The sequence below is a fragment of the Tubulanus polymorphus genome, chromosome 7 (genome assembly GCF_964204645.1).
Source record: "Tubulanus polymorphus chromosome 7, tnTubPoly1.2, whole genome shotgun sequence".
In the NCBI taxonomy this organism is placed as follows: domain Eukaryota; kingdom Metazoa; phylum Nemertea; class Palaeonemertea; order Tubulaniformes; family Tubulanidae; genus Tubulanus; species Tubulanus polymorphus.
The window spans coordinates 6,438,910-6,460,437 of NC_134031.1; the positions used below are offsets into that span (position 1 = coordinate 6,438,910).

General features: G+C 41.6%; 1 protein-coding gene across 1 annotated transcript in view; it reads right to left on the reverse strand.

The window, feature by feature from the left end:
- The window catches only part of LOC141908130 (uncharacterized), a 43,208-nt gene that overhangs the window by 10,289 nt on the left and 11,391 nt on the right, over positions 1 to 21,528 (reverse strand). The window contains exons 3-7 of the mRNA XM_074797991.1: positions 18,363 to 18,535; positions 9,984 to 10,134; positions 9,381 to 9,481; positions 2,021 to 2,296; positions 67 to 1,319 (exon numbers count right to left, since the gene is read on the reverse strand). Coding sequence (XP_074654092.1) covers positions 67 to 1,319; positions 2,021 to 2,296; positions 9,381 to 9,481; positions 9,984 to 10,134; positions 18,363 to 18,535 — 1,954 coding nt within the window. The remainder of the gene's footprint in view (positions 1 to 66; positions 1,320 to 2,020; positions 2,297 to 9,380; positions 9,482 to 9,983; positions 10,135 to 18,362; positions 18,536 to 21,528) is intronic.

A 21,528-nucleotide genomic window follows, 5' to 3' on the forward strand; every position in this document is an offset into this window, starting at 1 on the left:
ATAGAAATTTTTTCAACGAATTGATACTAGGCAAGTTGATAAAATGAGAACGAAAAATCAATTTACCGTGTCGTTTTTTCGGCGGAAGAGGTGGCGGATTAACGGCCACAACCTCGTCTCCGGCCGCTCGCATAGACTGCGGCGAGTTATTACTCATCACGAGTTTCGAGTACGCCTGTGTCATCGCCACGACGCCATGAGCTTCGCCGTCGCTCGAAACGCGCTGTTCGCCGGCTAACTTTTTGACGGCGCGGTTCTGCTCGGCATTGACGCACGCGATTCTCTCGCCGTCGGCCGACTCGCTAACGACTCCGTCCGCGAATCGTGTCACGCACTTGTCGCCGCCGGCGAATCTCATGTTCACGCTGCCGTCGTCGTTCGATTCCTTCTCGGCGGCGAGTTTCCGCATCCGCACGCCCTCGGCCGATTCGAACTTCGCCGTTTTGTTGCCGTCGATTTCGTCGATCCGGCCGTGGAACTGTTTCATTGTGCTCTTCTCCTCGCTTGCGAACGACTCCGTCACGCCGCCGTTCGCGTCCGAGCGGCTGACGCGCTGCGACGATGCCGCGTACTGTTGACTGGTCGTCGAAATCTTCGACATTGACGACGCGGACGACGATGACGTCGATGTCGACGTACCGCTGGCGATGAACTGCTGCTGGTGCACGACCGATTTACGCGAGACGACCTTCATCTGTTGGAAACTGTGCGACGAACTGCTCGCGCTCAACGACCGCATCGTCGAACTCGGCGATATACGACTGACCTCGGCGCTCCCGCCGAATCCTGTCGAGCCGAAATCCGCCATGCCTAACTTCGAGCGCACGTCCGCGATCAGACTCTCGGTGTTCATTGCCGCATCGAAGCTCGACCGTTCGATAAGCGAGCGTTTCTTGTCGGGCAACGGCGGCGTTCCGGAACCGCTGCGGTTCGACGAGGACATCAACTCCTGCAGTTGGTCGGACAACCCGGCAACGTCCGTAGCGGTCGACTGGAAACCGTTCGTCGGTTCGTTATCGTATTGCGACACACATCGCTCGATCAGCCGTCTGCTCGGCGACGTACGCGAGCTGCCTCCGCCGCCGCCCGGCGACGACGTCAGCAAATCTTCGCGTGACTTATTCAAACCGGAACTGACGCTGCTCGCCGGGGACAAGTCGACCGGCGACAGACTGGCCGGCGTTATGTTCCCCTCAGCGAAATTCATCGCGCGTCGTGAACGCGGCGAGTGCGAGAGTATCAACGAAGCGACCGGTTCAACGGGCGACGAAACCGATCTGGTTTTGGTCGGCAGAGGTGGCGGAGTTTCGTGGAAATTCCTAAAATTAGAAATATTGATACATTATTATAAACAGATCTTGCAGTCATTAACTTAATTAGTTTTGCTGCGTGGCAATGCTATCAGTACTGAACCACGGGCCCCAATTTATACATAAACTAGCAGGGTACCCGTCTTAGACGGGTTGGTTGATGACATAAACATATCAGTTACAGTAATAAGAAAAATAGGTGATGAACTTCCTCACATGTAGGCTGTAGTACACTAAATTCTTCACAGAGGGAGATATCTTCGAAAATGGCTGATGATGTTTTGTACTTCACTTTGTTATGATTTTCTTTTACTAAATATAATGCCTCCTCGTATTTTTCACATTTTAAACCATGCTAAAAACCTTCCCATTGTTATCTAGGCCAAGGAATTATCGCATCATCACGAAACACCCACCCAATAACCGTGAAGTGTCCTCCAAAAAAACTTCCAACCAATTTCTATATAGTTATCTAGATTAATAATAATAATAATTGTCATTTATAACGCGCAAGTATCCTTTGACAGATCAAATGCGCTTTCCGAGAGTTAATGGTATGGTGCATGGAACAAAGTTGTTTTGAGATGGGTCTTGAAGCTATTGAGGTCGAGAGATAACCATCAAGATAGTTCGTGAGAGTTAGATTACAATGCACAAACAGATCGGTCATTCTCCACGGTCGCTGCTACGTCAATAACGCCTCGACTTACTGGAATATCTGCGGGTACGGAAACGGAATTTCCACCGATTCTTGCGACGTCTGCTGGTAGTTGATCAACGGAGGTTTAGGAGGTGGCTGACCGTGACCTAACATCAGTTTCGGTAAAGGAGGTTTAGGGGGAGGTGCGTCGTCGTCGTCGCGTTGCCGGTGATTATTGTTCCTCGGCTCCGGTGATTCCGACGATCGCAACGACTGTTCTAGTTTACTGGTTTGTTGTATGATTTCCATCTCTCTCGGAGTCAGAGGAATGTCCGGCAACGATTTCCTGTAAATTGATTATTATTTATCATTAGACGTTCATAACACGAATACCAAGTACATCGCATTAAAAGTATACGGTGGCGTTGGAAGAACAGAAGCGAAATTCGCAGCAATAGTTTACTGAATGATGTTTTTTCCCCCTTTTGAATATCATGTTTTTGACAAAAATGAATATATCAGAACCTGTAAAAAATCGGTGATTGGCTGCGGCAATCACACATTGCTTCCAACGCCACTGGTATACCCCTTGGAGTACCTATTCATAATTTATCTTTACGATTCAGAAGTACGTAATCTTTCTTTTAAGTTGTTTTTCTTATATGCAATAGTTATGACTGTATTTTTGTATTGTACTTTTTAGTCAAGAAATAAACTATAACAAATATGTCTTATTTGACACGAGCTTCTACGAATTCAACTCAATTCTTATCAATACAAAAAAGCTGATGGAACTTGATTATTTGAAACCTTCTGGCGGTAGTCTATCAACATTATGGCTAATTTACCATACTCTTAAGAGAGCATTCAGTATCTAGTTTAGTATCAAATTATCTGTCAGGAATGAAAGCGCAATTGCGATCATTTAGATCTGATGTTCATTCGTCTTACCCAAGGGCGGAGCCACGATTTTTGGAAGGTGGGGACCAGGGTACTGAAGGGTACAAAAGTAATCGCGAAAGGGCACCCCGAAAGGTATTTGATGGCTGTCATGAGGGAATAAATCGAATTTCTTTACAAAATGAAGAAAATAACTCTTTCCTAAAGATTTCGCCCTTGCTAGCATCACAAAAATGCTGGCACATAGAATATATAAAATTCAGAATAAATATACATTTCTCACAAATCTTGAGTATGGCTAGTAATTATGCTCACTGGTTTATACAAATGTATCAACTCATTCTGAAAAGGTTCAAAAATTCATAAAAATGAACTTTAAAATGGCTTTACTTAAGCTTGGAGTAATCAAATGATTACTCCAAGATTTAGCAATTTCGATATCGCATTTCTAGATAACCCGACATAAACGATGGATGATTTTAATGTCTATAAACCCCATACTGGCGTAGAGGATATGAGCGTAGGCCGGTGTTAATGATAATAGGCGGGTGTTAATAATGACTCATAACTATTTCTATTTATTAGCGTCTTACGCACAGCTATAATAGCGAACATACTGCAACTTCATCATTACCGAGTATCTATATTACATAATCCGAAATATGGCGCTTGGCCGGATCTTTGTCAGATGTTTAAACAAGTTTCAATTCTCCCTTTCCTCTGCTCGACCTTTCTCCTCAGCCTCCCTTTATAGCTCTTGCTCTCTCCCTCTGGCATCCATGCTCTCCCCCTTTCTCCTCTCCTCCCTCTCCCTCTCAAAATTCTGTAAATTCGAACGCCAAACTCACAACTATATTCGTATTCCCATTTTCCGATTTCAAAATCAACCCCCCTGTTTCATTCCCGGCTGGGGTGGTGGGTTTGGAAGGGACACCAAATCGAAACAAAAATCAAACTTAATCAGCGAATCAAATAAATAATGGGGTCAATTCCTATAAAAGATTAAGAAATATCGTTCCCGTAGTTATATGAATTAAAAATTTCAAAATTTTTCCCAGGTATATCATGGGTGTTTTTTCAATTTTCAACAGAGATGAACAGATACCATCACCCTACAGTCAACATTTTAGTGATGACTGGTTGATAAAAAGGTTATTTTCAAGGGATATCGCTGAATGCCCTTGGCAAATGAAATATAATACTAGAAATGTAAATCAATTTCCCAAATATTTCCCCCATTCGAAGAAAATTTTTCAAATTCCCGAATATTTCAAAACTGGGAATAGTTTTATTCAAAATTCCCATTTTCCCCTGATCTGCGGAAACCATGAAAAAAGAATATTCATCAAATTCTTAGAACAAAAGTTCCCCCATCCCCGATCCTACTCGATGCGCAAGAAACCCTTCGATCTTCAATCTCAATTTACCCGGATCGACTGATACCCGGTTTAGCTAATCGATTTCTACATCGACGACACGGAGGCACTAGTCGCAGTCGAAAATTATATCATCTAGCGAATTGAAAACGTTGGAAAATCGATGAAATTCAATCGTTTCGATTTAAGTCGAGATGACGTTTGACGACGTTGAATTCGTCGATCGCGGATTACGAAGAAAATGACGTTCGTTTCGCGATTGGAATCTGTTCGTCGTGCAGCGACGCAAATTTTTCCCGCCTCGCGAATAACGATAATAATACATGTAAATCCGTAGTTTAGACACAAATTCCAAATTTGTCGACATGAAATGTTATATTAGGTTAAACTGTGGGCACTTTGGCCCATTTTCGCCAATTCCCCGAATTTTCTCTGACTTTTCCACACAAAATTCCCTGAGTGAATCCTGAGAAATTTTGTGGTTCAAATTGTTATAATAAGCGCTTTCACATGACGAAAATTTAGACCGATCTAAAATTAGGTTCGGTCTAACCCTGGATCAAGCGTTCACATGGGCAAAAGTACCGTTCCAAATTAGACCAAAATTTGGTCCGGTCTAAATTTGGACCGGACCAAGTACGGACCCGGTCAAATCCCTGAAGTTTTCGCTGATTTTTCATGCGATTACACAACAAACTTCCTTAGTGAATCGGAGCATATTCTATTCTGGATTTTTAAAATCATGTTACGATTCATTCATTCATTTTTCATTTCAAGAAATACGTGGTCAACGACATTATCCGAATTCCCCGAGTTTTCCAGGTTTTCGGCAAAACTCGTCAAATCCCCCCCGCCTTATTTTCTCGATTCCCCGACTTTTCCAGATTTTCCGCCGCCCCGTGTTACAGAAATGTTATAACGTTTATGGGAAAACAATACACCGATAACGGATAGTCGGAATTTAATTAGCCTCCTCGGAACAGAAATAGAATACTGAATGTGTGTGACGACAATAGAATGGGAAGAGTTCATAATTGGAGATGACTCAATTACAATCAGGGTAATCTATATACACACATATATAGATACATCATATGTACCGGATAATGGATGGGTATAGTCAGTGTTCATATATGACACAATCAAACAGTTTTCAATTTAGTATTATTTGTTCGGACAAGAGAGACTCGCAGGAGATGTCGCGCTGTCTGGAAAAGATATATCGACCCCTCCCCTAATGCTCACCATCTCCGGTCAACTCACTCCCATCCTCCCTCTCACTCCCTCAGTCTCCATCCCGACCAAACGATCCCCTCGGCGGTGTACTCCGTATGCCGCAATCTTTTAGGGGGCTGCGTTCATTTTGTTAAGTGTATGACATCACCGCTGCTGAAGTAGCAAGGCTTTCGATCCGCAAAAACATGAGAGAAAACTAAGCTTAATTTTGGTGGAGTCTTCTATTTTTCACGTGAGCTCAATTCATTTCGAAGCAATGAGGACACTAGGATTCCACTTGTGGCAAGCGAGGATGCAGCGAGGATTCACCAGGTTCGCCAGTGTGCACTCAGAGAACAACTCCCGGATTCTTCTCATATTCAATTAAAGTCTATCCATAATTTCTCGAATTCTTTGAATGGCGATCAGTAAAAACCACCTTAAATATGAACCTTAAGATCATCTGAGTTTATCAAAATGAGTGATTTGCCCAATTTCTGACGAGGGAGGCTAAAAATCTAGATGAAAGTTCATTGAAAATGAACTAGATTTTGACATGATCGTCGCACTGTTACGCACGCCATCTAGCGGGATAACTGGTGGCACGAAGTCCTCATTGTCAGCATTGATAAAATATTGACATCCGCTTTGGTTGGGGCAGCAGATATTCTATAAGGGGTGGCTGATTTTTACAGAGGACGGGTGGATGTGAAAATGAAAGGGGTGCCCATCCCTCCTGCGGAGAAAACTACCTGGCTCTCTCCTTCTCCTCTTTCTCCCTCTCCCCTCACTCCACTCGCTCCCCGTCTCTTCCTTTTTGGTGCCCTCTCTCCCGTCCAATTATTTCTCTCAAATCTCTGAACATCAAATCCACTCTTACGCCCTCTCATTCGCTCCTTTAGAACCCACTCACTCCGTTCTTCCCATTCTCATTCCCACTCCTGGCTGGCAACAATCCCCCGAGTTTTCGCCGATTTTTCCATGCGTTTACTCAAAATTGAATCAGGGAAATTTCTAATGTTACAAATCATTCATTTTTCAGTGAATCAGTGAAGATACACGCGGTCAATATCACTATCCGAATTCTAGGTTTCTGGAAGAATTTGTCAAATTCCCCGCGTTTTTTTCTCTACATTTCTCCGATTCCCTGAGTTTTCCAGGTTATCCACTCGGGTCAGTGGCCACCCAGCGTTCTCACCACCCCGACCCGCCTATCGTGAACGTATCAATTCCCAATCGACCCGACGCGTTCTCTTCTCCAGAAAATGTATGCATGAAATCATCACGCATCAATGATCACACGTTGTCTTTCATCGATACCAGACAGCGATCTGATGAATAAAGATACAGCGTCTCAGATAACGCGATTTCGTCTCGACGAAATGTCCGCTTATAATTACATACGTCGCTGAAGACAAATACTAATCTGTTACATATCTTAATCGTTAGGCGATATAGAAATACTATGAAATTTGAAAACTAGCTCGATGAAGAATAAGTGACGAGTTTATTGCAATGGGATACCGGCAAGGCTACTGTGGGAAGCGAGGATTCGGCGATAATCTGCGAGGATCGCTAGTGGCACTGTGGTTACCGCGCTTCAATTTCTTCTACATTTCAATTAAATTCGAGTCAACTTTTCCGATTAGTAAATCAATATTCGGTGAAATCGATACCATCCACTGAGTGAGAAAGGGAATCTTATATCTGTCCAATGAGTCGTTTGATAATTTTCTCATTTGTAAGCCTAAAAGTGAAGTTCAAATTTTATCGAAAATGAACTGATTTTCACTACGAAAAACACAGTGTTTTGTCGCACCATCTGGTGTTGCCGGTATCCCATTGAATTCATACCGCAGAGTATGATTTAGAAAGGACCCGCAACCAGTTTCTGTCTACGCACACACGTGCAGATTTAGTCCATTCCAAAATTCAGAATGGACCTGGCTCGGTCTTTTAGGTCACGGCAAAATGAAAAAGGGCCAATTTGTAACGAGCAAAATCAAGACCGTTCTAAATAACTTAGTGTGAACGTGGCGAATATAGACAAGTAGCGATTTGAAAACTAGAGAAAACATGCAAAAAATTCCAAGTCCATTCCAACATTTAGAACGGAACTGGATTGGTCTTTCAGGTCAGTCCAAATTGGAGCGGTCGAAAATGGAACATGGAATGGACTTGGGTGCGTTCTAAATTGAAATGGGCCGAATCAACGTAGCGTGAACAAGGCTATAGACGAACGAGAATGATAGCTTTGATTTCGAGTTTTCATTAGTTCGTTAATTGGCGCCGTCGACTTGACGGTTGTTACCGATGATGTAACCGATGTCGAGGTGCGAAGTAATGATTTTATAAATCATTAAAACCGCAATATTTGAGAGACAGAGTGGGGAGAGCGAGAGAATGGTTAACAGGTGCTGTGACACATCGGACATCGATAACACCATCGCCTCCGGCAAATACGACTATTACCAATACCACCGGATATATAGGGCCAATATCAAACACAGACATTTATACACTTCTACAGGGTCCTTAACTTCTGGGGCGGGTGCAGGAAAAACCCTGTTAGCCTAACCGTGGTTAGTGGCTCATCCGTGGTCAGGCTAACCAGCTTAAAATAAGAGGCCGCACGAAGAAATGATCAGCTAACAATGTTTTCCTGCGCCCATTAATGCCTAACGACAGTGTACAAACCACCGTTAGCACTAACAGGGTTTTCCCACACCTGCCCCTGATTGCCTAAATTTCGAATGAGTTTCAAAGGAGTTTCGGGCATTTTCGCTCAAAATATTGGAGTTTCAAGCACCCGAAAAAGCATTTTCCGTTTAGAAGGAGTTTTTGAAATCTTTCGAAGCTTAATTCGAGCTTAATTTTGTTGTAATCTTCTATTTTTCTTTGAAGCAATTTATTATCAGCATTGATAGAATATTAATATCCACTCCGGTAGGGACAGAAGATATTCTATACGGGGTGGGCTGATTTTCAAATGGGCGGATTTTAATTTAGATTATGGATTCGAATTTATTTTCAAACATGCATTCTACGTATTAGAGATTATGTTGTGAATGTGTTGTGTAATTATGTTCTGTGATTGTTGTATGGCAGTGAAAACTTGGCTTCGGTGAGGGTTTCTTTAAAGCCTCGGCTTTTTACTGTTCCCTCCTCTCTATTTCTGTCATATATAATGTGAAATAAATCCACTTATATATCTATTTATTCATTTATTCACTTATATTGAAATATGTACTCATGTATATATCAGTCTTATTACCGGTAATAATGATTTTACATTCTATGTAACTGAAAGTGTAAAGGAAAATCAAGATGACCATATGATATGATAATAAAGGACCATGGGGTCCAGTAGGATCAACTGAGTACATTTTACCTTTGAGCACAAAAATGGATTTGTTCTCGATTTGAAATAACGTATAAACAGCTAATAAAGATGAAACATGGTGCACTGTGTAGTGGAAGCATGTTCAACTTTGATGATATACATGGTACTGGGTTTCCCTATTACTGCTTGATAATGATGTCACTGGAAAAGCATTTCTAAAGAGCTTTCCAAGTGATACCATCCTGAAGGGCTTTCCCTGTGATGTCATCATCAAGAAACAAAGTCAAGCATCGATTAGTAGAATGGGGGAAAGATTCATTGAAATTTTGCACATTTTCTCCCAGCACTTCCAAATAGCTTAGAGCTGATGAAAGAAACTTGCCATATTCACTTCCACCACCTATCTCCCTCCTAATGAAAAAATATCAGCAGTGTATATTCCGTGGTTACAATTTGTGCCACCAAGAGCCAACAGAAAGTTACTCTCAGAGCCATTCTATAAGGATCAACACAGTTGATCTTAAAAATGAAAGGGCTGGCAGCGCCTCTATAACCTGCTGTGGAGAACACAAAGAACATCGGATAAGGGATTTTACCTCTCGGTATCTGATGACGTGCTACTTTGACGACTCGACGAACTATTGTTTCTCGCCAGTTTCTGTCGGTGTAATTTGTCGATGGAAAGCTGCATCAGTTCCTGAAATTATCAATAATTAATGATTGTTTCGACTCGTTCGCGAAAATAAAAACCGACTCGATATCGAGATGGATTAGATTAAATAATGGTAACGCTGGTTGTACGTAATTAAACGCTGTTGATCTATATCTTCTCACTCCTAAGCAAAGCTCAGGTCGATTTACCACTCGACTAAATTATTGTCGTAAGAACAGCGTCACGTGAACGCCAATTGTCGATTTGTTCGTCGCAACGACTCGATCATCGGCGAGTCAAAACGTCACGTGAGGCTGAACTCGTCGCTGATTCGCAACGACGATCTGAACGGGTCGTAGAAAATGGAACTCGTTCCATCCTGACGATCAGTCTGTGACCGATCCGGTGCGGTTGTAAGTAAACCCATGTCAATGGGGTTTCCGATTGAAAAATTGCGTACTCGCCTCCCACCTATCCGACGCGATGATCGGGTCGGTTAGTCGACCTGAGCTTAGCTTAATGTTGCGTAATACATTCAATTAACTACCTTGATGCCGTCTTGAACCGATTTGATGATCTCGTTCGCCGAGTCTTTGTTAATCGGTTCGCCGTCGGCTCGTAACATCACCTGATCGGCCCAGCGTATCAAATTAGCGAGGCTCTGATAGACTTGATTGTACGACGAAATCAACACCGTGCTGCAAGAGAGCAAGAAAAACAAGGAGATTACTCAATAGTCTTTAAAAAATGTTACGCCGCCTGACGTTTCAAGCGAGCGTATTACGCTAAGCAATAGTAATAGTAATTTAATTTCTACAGTGCCCTTTTTACTGATACAATGTTCAACAGCGGTTTCCGTTTAATTGGTCTCATTACCCCCAGCCATTAACTCTATTCCATCCACAGTCATCTCTCCCTGGGGAGAAGTAACATCCGAGCAGCTTAGGAATCACCTATCAGGCCGGGCACCAATCTATTCCTAAGCGAAGAGAGGCAATGAGGATGAGTGTATTGCCAGGGGGCGCTATGGTAATATACCACGTTCGAACCCACGACCTGGCTTCCCGGAGTCGAACCCTCCATCCACTTATCCGCTCACTGAATGCTCGGTAGACCCCGCGGAATTTTTCTGCCGAATCTTAAATCTGTGATTATGTACTGAATGGTAATAGTAATCTCATTTCTATAGCGAATTTTTCACTGTGATATGTTCAATGTTCAACGCGTTCCAATGCTTTCCATCAATTGATGGCGCGATGGGCACTCAAGTCTTCACGTTGAAATAAGTTCATTTCTTTTTTTCCCAATGAGATTTGAACTGAATTTCTAAATTGAATTTTTAAGCCGCCGAATCGATACATTTTTACATTATCTACCAGAAAGACATTAAATCTAGTTTTCTTCTCAGCGATTGATAAAGTTTTCACTTTTAATTGATTTATCTAAGAAAAAGTTCATTCAGTTCTAACTGAAATGTAGAAGAAATTGAACATTGAACATGCCAAGTAACTACTAGGGAACGTGATGGATCCTCAACATTGCGTTTTGATGTAAATTGCTATGCAGTTGTTCCGTTTCTAATCAGTAATTTCCCAGAAAATCAATCAGTTCATAAGATGTAACTATACATGACATAAGGAAAAAAAAATAGTTTAAGGCCAAGATGTAATTTTTTTGGAATCAAAGATGGCTGCCAGTCAGCCATATTGGATAGAATTATTATGACCTTGATTCATCTATTGATATGAAATGTAATCTAACATTATCATATGAAATATCAACGTTCTACATGAAATACATTCACATAGGCCAAAATGTACATTTTTTGGAATCAAAGACGGCCACCAGTCAGCTATCTAGAATGGAATTATAATCTAACATTCACATGTGAAATACAAATGTTCTAAACGAAAATGAGGAACACTTTTTGAAATCAAAAATGGTTTCCAATCAGCCATATTGAATGAAGATACCTTCAAGTTTATAAGGATACATCCACACTGTCTATCATACAAATTTAGGGATTTTATCTCAAGCGGGTTTCGAACAAAAACAACCAAAACCATAACGAACTAATTTTGGCCAGATAAAAGCAACTATTCAGTAGCACCATCTGGTGTGCCAGGACCTCCTGGAGTCAGAAGCCGAAAAATCCAATTCAAAGTTCATTGATACTGGTAATGAACTATTTTGACACATATTTTCATATTTTTCCATTTTAACCAGACACAACCAATAGACTGACTGCTAGTCGCGCCGTCCAGTGGCGTAGCCGGTGTTGCTCATTTAGATCGGGTACAAGACAGACAAAGGTCTATATAATCGATATTTTCTGTTTTCCGCGGGGAAATATGTGCACTACCAGCGAAAGAATCGCCAATTACGTAAACATTAGGCACACGAGGAGGACATTTAGTATTCAGTTCGTAGATTCGATACGTGTACTTCTCAATATTGCATTAGATTAAGTATCCATCGAAAGATTTATGCTCAATCCCGTACACCGCCTCAAGTAGCCTTAAACTGATGGCACAAACCTGTCACTATTCTGACAATGCGTTACAGTCTAGTATCTGTATAGAAATTAGGGTCACTGCATAAAAAGTCTTTCTCTCTCAATCAGAAAATGAGAACTGATTATAAAGCATTTGATAGCCAAATGAAATCCTTCGATAGCCAAATGAAATCCTTCAAGTGAGAATTCTAGTGAACACAATAACACACCCTATTCTTAGAATAGCCAGCAGCTATACTTATTGATAGCCTAACCTTATATGCTACCTTATTAACTGTCTGGCGCAATTACAACCCTTCAATGAGGTGGAGAAAGCCACGCAATTTTTGGCCCCGTACTAATAGCCATCGTCAGGTTGATAGCTACAAAGTTTCAACTATACTGAAGCCACCAGCAGGACCTACAACGGTAAAACAGCTACAGCGACGTACACTCGAGTTTTAGATTGATCAAATACTTCCCCAAAATATATTTGAAAAGCGGCAGCTCTGCCACGGGGCGAACGGAAGAAAACCAAAGAGTCCGGGCTTCCTACCCCAGAGAATTCCTTAGATTGTAGATACAGTCGAACGCCCTAAATCTGGCTCGGCTTATTGGGGATTTTGGTCTAATCCCGTAACTATTAGCAGTCCATTCGTTCATTAATATACAAGGAAATGCCTTTTAATCTGGATTTCCCAGTCCCGAATGATCCGAACGGATTCCATTGTACCTTCAGGTGCAATTTCCGCCATTTTGTGAAAGGGGAATCCAAAGAACCGCTGAAGACACATTCTACTCTGATTACAAGTTAATGCACTTAAACCTCTGTGCATCTGCATTTTTCTGTCAATTGGAATCTTAGAGAAAGTTAGGGTGTATGGTGAATTGGTCGTTGATTAGACTGGTATCTGAGGTTTATAGCTGGACGATACCTACCTCACCAATACATCAGTAAAAACACATTTTAGCATTGCTATCAAATGTTTAATTTCCAAATATTGGTCTGACATATGTCGAGAGATACTATCAGGGCCAGAGGTGACATCGTCGAGCCATCGTCAAGTGGACAGCTCCTTACAACTAGAGAAGCCATCACATCGTGCATAGCCATAATGTTACAGAATGATTAGTAGCCATCATCAGGTGTTACAAGTTCAGAAATCAGTCATGTTTGAACGACACTCCTCCATACGGTCTGATTACAAATTTCTTAAAGCCGAATATGTTTCTGATGCGATTTTATACGGGTCATTCATTTATTACGTACGCATCGGGGGAAGGGTCAGTGCAATTGCATACTATAATGCTTAATGCATATGACAACAAGGCCAATTTTGCGTACAGAGGGGGTTGAAAAATTCAAATTTTATGCGTATGTAGTAATTGAATGATCCCAGAGCCAACACTGCATTAAGTTAATCATTACCAACCAAATAAATAACAGGGACAATCCCTATTTAAAGATCAAAATCATTACATTTATAAAAACTTCCTAAATCGGGTTGCGCTTCTATGTCAATACAGTCGGTATCCGTATATAGTTAACCACTAAGTAGTTGGGCGAGCGTTAAAAGCAGTCGCGCAAACACAACGAACTCCAGTGCATACGCGACTAGGTGTTAATTGCCGAATCCCGATAGCAGCCGCTTCCATCATGTTCGATCGTCGATATAGGAACGATACATAAACCAAGTCTACACTAGCGCTTTTTGATGTACGCGGGGATCGACGAAAACCCGCGTTCGCGGCGAGCAGCGTCTACACTTAACGCAGTTTTGGTAGTAAGAATCCATATCTGCATTGAACGCGGGTTTACAATCTACACTCGGGAAAATGCTGAGTTTTACGCCAACATGGGTTCAATGCGGAATTTACCCTTCATTTTCAAGAAGGGTTTGTTTCTAAAACCCGGGTTTTTTGGGAAAACTCTGCATGGAATCTGTGTTTCGAGTATCGAGCGTAGTCTAGACGCGTAACCCGAACATAAGAAAGAAATGTAGACAGAGTTGTAATCATACGTATACCGGCATGAAATAGGGCTTTTTTATTGCGGCTGAAAAGAACAGTGCTGCTATACGACAGAATAGCAGTAGTCGCCCGGCCGTATATAACGCAGCTATCGCCGCCGTAAAATAAATGGACTACCGATAGATCCGTCTCAATAAAATGGTTTCTCGATCAAACAAGAGATGATTAGCTTAAAACGTCCCGAGGGTGTTAAACTCCGGAGTCGCTGTTGTGGCGGCGTCTGCAGTTCATTCTCGTGAAACGATTATAATGCTTCGGGTTTTATCCGTACAAGTATCCTTTAATCGGGGATCGTGCCCGAGAGGCAGCTATTCGAGTTCCGACCCGGCATTTCGGCGATGAAAACGAATCATAAGCTATGATCACACGGAGACGATTTGGCCCGGACCAAATTGGCACGGATCAGACTCAGGCCAAATTTAGTCCGCGCCTAGTTAGAGAGCGTGTTTACACGCAAACCACTCATGCTATACTAAAAAATGCTTAAACAAAGCAAAGTAGGTTATTTCCGGAACCAGTTGCCATTCAAGCGCAATCATTTGACCAATGCTAAAATTTGGCTCCAGCCCTGTCCCACGCTTTTGGTCACGCAAAATTTGGCACCTGTGTTAACAGTTTTTCCGGCCAGATTTGCTCATGAGATCGTGGCTGTACACCCCTTCTACAAGTCAGATTGCAGAAAAAAATTGAAGCTTCATTCGCCTAACAACATTTTATCGCCGAATAAAGAATTCTTATCAGACAGCGCTAAACCAACAGTAGCCGCGATCGCACAAGTGTTTTTGGTACAAGCAAAATTAAGCTAACTGTTCACAGAGGTGTGAAATGAGCTGCCTAACCCGAAAACATCGGACCAGGCCCGAGCCAAATTTTAGCACGAGACAAATGATTGCGTTTGAATTGCAACTGGTTCCGGAAATAACCTACTTCGCTTTGTTTGAGCATTGTTTAGTATCGAGCGAGTGGTTTACGTGCTTTCTAATTAGGCACGGGCCTGATCCGTGCCAATTTGGCCCAGACCAAAACTTCTTCCTGTGATCGCGGCTTATACCAACAGTAGCTGTGATCACACAAGTGTTTTTGGCCTATCGGCCAACCTTTTATATGGGTGCCTGCCGAATGGGCCTGTTCCTGTTTGGCCAGGGCCTAATCTGGCCCAAGCCATATGGGTGAAATCATTGCGTGTGAAATCTTAATGGTTCTGGAAGTCACTTGGTTCATTTCGTCTCAACATTGTTTAGTAATGAGTGAGCGGTTTGCAAACGCGCGTTCTCTGTAGACACAGACCAAATTCGACTCGCGGTCTGATCTGGGTCAATATGGCCCAGGCCAAATTGTCTCCACATGATTGCGTCTATTTGCCGAAGTATATTCAGATCAATGAGAATGTTTGAATGGTTCGAGTATTTCACCGATCTAGAATAATTGAATATCAATTAAGATAGCCGATTAGAGTGATCAGCTGCGATGACAATCATGTACAGTCTCGTTCATTTGTGGAGTTCATCATACACTGAACGGGCGTAGGGGGAGGATTTGGGTATGGATAAATGCCGGTAATTGTTCACTGTTCATTTGGGGAAGAAAAGCTTATAGGCCTACTATTCAGGAGTTGTTCACATCTGAGTAATGTATTGGTACCCTGTATAATGATAAAAGAGGGGCCATGGGCAGACGTGTTGCCCCATGGAAGCTCATGGTCCCCATTTTACCGAATGTCAGAAGAAATACGCACCGATTAAACGAAAATCCGTCAAAAAACAAGAGGCACATACCTAGCATATATATATGCCTTGTCTGGCGACTATTTTCCAGACCCTCTATATTTTGGGGCTCACAATTTCAGTTTCATCATTGTCTTGGTAGGTCAATTTTCATTGTCCTTCTTGAAACCACCCGACAGCTTTATTTGGATGCTATACGCATATCATTGCTGTTCATGTTGTATTGTCTCGGCGGGTAGTCTAATGAACTCGGAACGGCGGCCTTTATTCGTGACGAGACCTGATTAGATTTAGTTTGTAGCTTCCGACAGCGTTACGCGCCAATGGTTAACTCTCCACCACTGAACTGTGGCCGCGAATACACACAGCCAATTTGGTACAGATCAGGCGCCAGTCAAATTTGTCTCACGTTTTTGGTCCGGCCAAACAGGCACGGGCATATTTGGCATGCACGTGAACGGTTGGCCTAAGCCAAAAATACTCGTGCGATCGTTGTCGAAGAACCCCCTCCGGCAAATTGCTTTCCATGAAACTTATACCAAAGACCAGTACGACGTTTTACTATGTACCAAGGTTGATGGTAATCTGGCCAATGCCATCATTGACAAGTTCAACAAAATCTCACTGACAATCTAGAATGATTTCACTAACAGATAATACGTAATTGTGCAACGAGATGCACGCGTCAAAATGAAGACAGCGCTTTCTCGTGAAAGATGAAGACGAATACGCAAGAGTCGAAAGGGAGTGTCTGATGAGACGACACCCAAGTGCAAGATAAGCTGAAAACATTTCGCTGATTAAATTCACCAAAGATCTTTAATCAAATCAGCCACCCACACTGACCAGTGACCCAGATACAGATCAGCCAGTAACGCGAAATGAATAAGCGATGAACCTTTAATACGAACTCTCATGAGGTCTCAGCTGCGAGAATTGCTCATCGATAATTGTCGAGATGAAAATTAAAAGTCGTCGATGGTGAATAGATTTTGACGATCGACAAAATTTTTGAGAATAAACTCATCGACAAATTGTCATTAAATGATTATACAATTGTTTAAAACAGAAGTTGCATTGAAAACGGGTTGACCATCTACACTAGAGAAAATACAGAGTTTCAAGGCGGGTTCAATGCAGAGTGTGTACCCTTCTGTTTCAAGAATGATTTCTAAAACCCGGGTTTTGCGGGATTCTGCATTGTTGCTAGCATAGTGTAGATATGAAACCCGGGTACGTAAGTGTAGACGTAGCTTATCTAAAATGGTTGTACTAACAGTTATGTAAATGGAATGGGATGAAAATGTAAAAATCAAACGAAAGCACTTTCGTTAAAAATGAGTACAGATACGCACGAGTCGAAGGGGAGTGTCTCTGACGACACCTAAGCGCAAGATAAGCTGTAAACATTTCGCTGATTTAAAGCCTGCCGAACACATGACGATTGATCCATCAATTGATTCTCATCAAATAAATAACATGGTCAATCCTTATTTCAAGAACGAATCCGGATTCTCTACTGTATCTGTACTATCAAGAGGAGAGGGTCTACTGTAGCTGTACTATCTAGAAGAGAGGGTCTACTGTAGCTGTACTATCTAGACAAGAGGGTCTACTGTATCTGTACTATCTAGAGGAGAGGGTCTATTGTAGCTGTACTATCTAGACAAGAGGGTCTATTGTATTTGTTCTATCCAGAGGAGAGGGTCTACTGTAGCTGTACTATCTAGACAAGAGGGTCTATTGTATCTGTACTATCTAGAGGAGAGGGTCTACTGTATCTACACTATCTAGAGGAGAGTGTCTTCTGTAGCTGTACTATCTAGAGGAGAGGGTCTACTGTAGCTGTACTATCTAGACAAGAGGGTCTATTGTATCTGTACTATCTAGAGGAGAGGGTCTACTGTATCTACACTATCTAGAGGAGAGTGTCTTCTGTAGCTGTACTATCTAGAGGAGAGGGTCTACTGTAGCTGTACTATCTAGACAAGAGGGTCTATTGTATCTGTACTATCTAGAGGAGAGGGTCTACTGTATCTACACTATCTAGAGGAGAGTGTCTTCTGTAGCTGTTCTATCCAGAGGAGAGGGTCTACTATAGCTGTACTATCTAGACAAGAGGGTCTACTGTATCTGTACTATCTAGAGGAGAGGGTCTTCTGTAGCTGTACTATCTAGAGGAGAGGGTCTATTGTATCTGTACTATCTAGAGGAGAGGGTCTTCTGTATCTGTACTATCTAGAGGAGAGGGTCTACTGTAGCTGTACTATCTAGATGAGAGGGTCTACTGTAGCTGTACTATCTAGATGAGAGGGTCTACTGTAGCTGTACTATCTAGAAGAGAGGGTCTACTGTAGCTGTACTATCTAGAAGAGAGGGTCTACTATAGCTGTACTATCTAGAAGAGAGGGTCTACTGTAGCTGTACTATCTAGAAGAGAGGGTCTACTGTAGCTGTACTATCTAGATGAGAGGGTCTACTGTAGCTGTACTATCTAGAAGAGAGGGTCTACTATAGCTGTACTATCTAGAGGAGAGGGTCAACTGTAGCTGTACTATCTAGAGGAGAGGGTCTTCTGTATCTGTACTATCTAAAGGTTGAGGTCAAGGACACTTCAATTGGGATTAATCTTTTCGTAATTACGACGCTTCGAAAGCTTAATCAATTCAAATCTTACCTATCATTCGTAACCAAGTATATGCTGAGTAATTGAACGACCTCCATGATACATTCCAATACGACGGTAGCAGTTCCCGGAAGCATCTGTAAAATATTCTTATCGACAACATCCTGTGTGTATTCCAACGCTTGGAATACCTTCTTGCTTTCGCGATGCAGCTTGTCAACATCCTAAAAATAGAGAAAACGCGGAATTGAACATTTTCTGTGGTCAGCATTCGGTTAAATTCGATTCCGGATTCAGTTCCGCCGTCGTAATTTAAACAAAATTATTGGTTTCATTGATTAGATGTGATTTCTTCTTATCTAGTGCGTCTCACTGTATCTGCCGCGTTATGTTTTAAAATCAGAAATATGGGACTGGCATTTTTTCTGTTCCAAGTTCGAAGTCAGATTTATTTTACGAATGCATATGACAGGCGGCTAGAACAACAGACGACTATAAAATTTTTCAACGAGCACAATTATGAAGAGAGAAAGCAGTGGAATGACGGTAGAATGATTCATGTATATAATCTTCCAGTCCGGTCTGAACTAGCAAGTAACTGAAACAGCGAGTAACTGGTTGGGTAAGTTTAAAGCCACAATCACACTAAGCATTTTCGGGCCGACCAAATTAATGGACAAGGCCAGAGCCAAATTCAACTTATCACGAGCGAGTGTTTTGTACGCGCAAACACGCTGTCTAATCAAGCACTGGGCCAAATTCATCTCGTGCGATCGTGCGGCTTTTGACTCCGATGTTCCTCATTTTTCAGGCATGGGATCTGCTTATTGAGAGTTCACTGGGACCAAATTCCCGATATGAATCATTATCAACCCCATTTTAATGAGTTCGATCTTACTACGGACCCAACTCATCTACAAATCAGGCGCTAGAATGATATCGAACCGATTGGAGAAATGGAACCTTAGACTCGAATACTCACCTTATTTCGGCCCTTTTTTACGCTGAAACCTTTACGTTTTCCCATCGCGAAATCCGATCCGCGAATCTCGCAACTAGTAATCTAATCACAAAATCCTCTTAAGAAAAGTTTCTCTTCGAAGAGTTTAACTTCAATATAGCGACTCCGAACGCTAACGAACTCGAATTCTCACTAACATACGCGATACATATACGATCTATACGCGAACTGCGTAGCTAGCAATATCCCGACTGAACAACAAATAACTGGAGAACATATTGCGTAAAAACGAATGAACACTTAACAGCGAAATCGCGGCAATAAATGAACAGATCGCCGGCGGAGATTTCCTTCGAGAATTTCGCTCTAAAAGGAGAATTACGTAGTAGCCGAAAGCGCTTATAGTTCGTCGATTCGGTTCGAGCGCTTGAAAACTATCTATAGTTGAAGTCGGAAGAAAGAAAGCATGAACTCTACTGATGATGAGTAATTATATAGCACTCCTACTCCCGACGAGGAGGCAGACGAAAATATCGAAAGAATTCAACAACAATCTCGACCCAGACAAACGCGTAGTTTTTCTAAACGAAAAAAAAAAATTTTTTTTTTGAATTTAAACTTGTTGTTATTTGAACATTCGGATGAAAGATACTAGTAGTCAAACCGGCTAAATTCGGGTCAGATTAATCCGGATTTAGATCTAATCCCGGTGTTCTACATATGCTGGAATTTCAAAGGGGGTGTATTCATTGTTCGGTGTATGACATGGTGGCTGCTGAAGTAGCAAGGCCTTCGAACCCCACCCAAAAAATATGCAGAAAATCAAACTTAATTTATGGGTAATCTTCTATTACTGGAAGGGGCAGCAGATATTCTATAGGGGGTGGCTGATTTACAGAGTGGCGGATACTAAAATGTAAAACCCGTCGCAGAGAACACTAAATCTGGAAATCATTTACAGCACAAATAGATAAATGTAAATAATGATGTTCAATACCGATTGCTATGAAACCAGATATGGATTTCTTCGGTCCCGACTGATTTGAATTCGTATTTGATCCGAATTCGCGTTTCAGTCGGCCTCGCTAAAGCTTCGGTTTAGAGTAGTCTTCATCTCGATGAAAAACTGGATTTCATCTTCAAATAAACCATACAAACACGAGCGCGAGCATTTGTATGTTTGTTTAATCAGTCTGCCGGCGAGGTGAATAAAAAATTCAAATTCAATCAATTTTTTCACCCTCCCTCTCTCTCTCTCTCTCTCTCTCTCTTTCGAAAAACACGAAACCACTTCGCTGAAATATTTATTCGGTATGTTCGTCAGGAGGTTATTGCGACTAACTATTTACTACGCAATGATTACTCCAAGGTGAGAATGTAAGACCTACTGTATTATATCTAATACTGCTGGTACGTGAACCGGCGCTCGAGTTCTCCCATGCAGACGTAATCGATTTCGCCTTCCAATTTTTGATCAATCAAGATTCGAGTGCGTTCGCGACCGCCTCTCTTTGCAGAAATAATCTCGGTGGAAATTAACAAACCGAAATGGACTGTACGGGCAAGAAATGTTATCAAGCACGCTTATAAAAGCGATCGCCAAAATCCCGACGAAAGATTCAAAAAGTAGTTATTCAGCAACATGAACTCGAAGAAGACCTCATAACTGAACTGAGGAACAGGGTCGAAATTGTAAAAGTTGCCTTTTTGCTGATGTTATAATATATATATATATATATATATATATATATATATATATATATATATATATATATATATATATATATATATATATATATATATATATATATATATATACACATATATATATATATATATTATAACATCAGCAAAAAGGCAACTTTTACAATTTCGACCCTGTTCCTCAGTTCAGTTATATATATATATATATATATATATATATATATATATATATATATAATATATATATATAAATACAAACATGTCCAAAATGCAATGGGAACTAAATGCACGGTGATTTCGTAGTTCAAGCCCGGACCCCGAGAACCGTTGCCATCTATGGATTCTTTTTTTTTTACGTCAAAAAGGCACCTTTCATATCACGTCGCCCTAAGATCATTTGATCTCGCATAAACAGTTACATCTGTAGTCGAGATGCATCTAGTCTGATGAAGGGCACCATCAAGAGTTACAAATCATATGACCGGCAGTAATTTCATGTATTCACATAGAATAATGATGTTATTACATGCATAACGCGCGGACAATCACCGG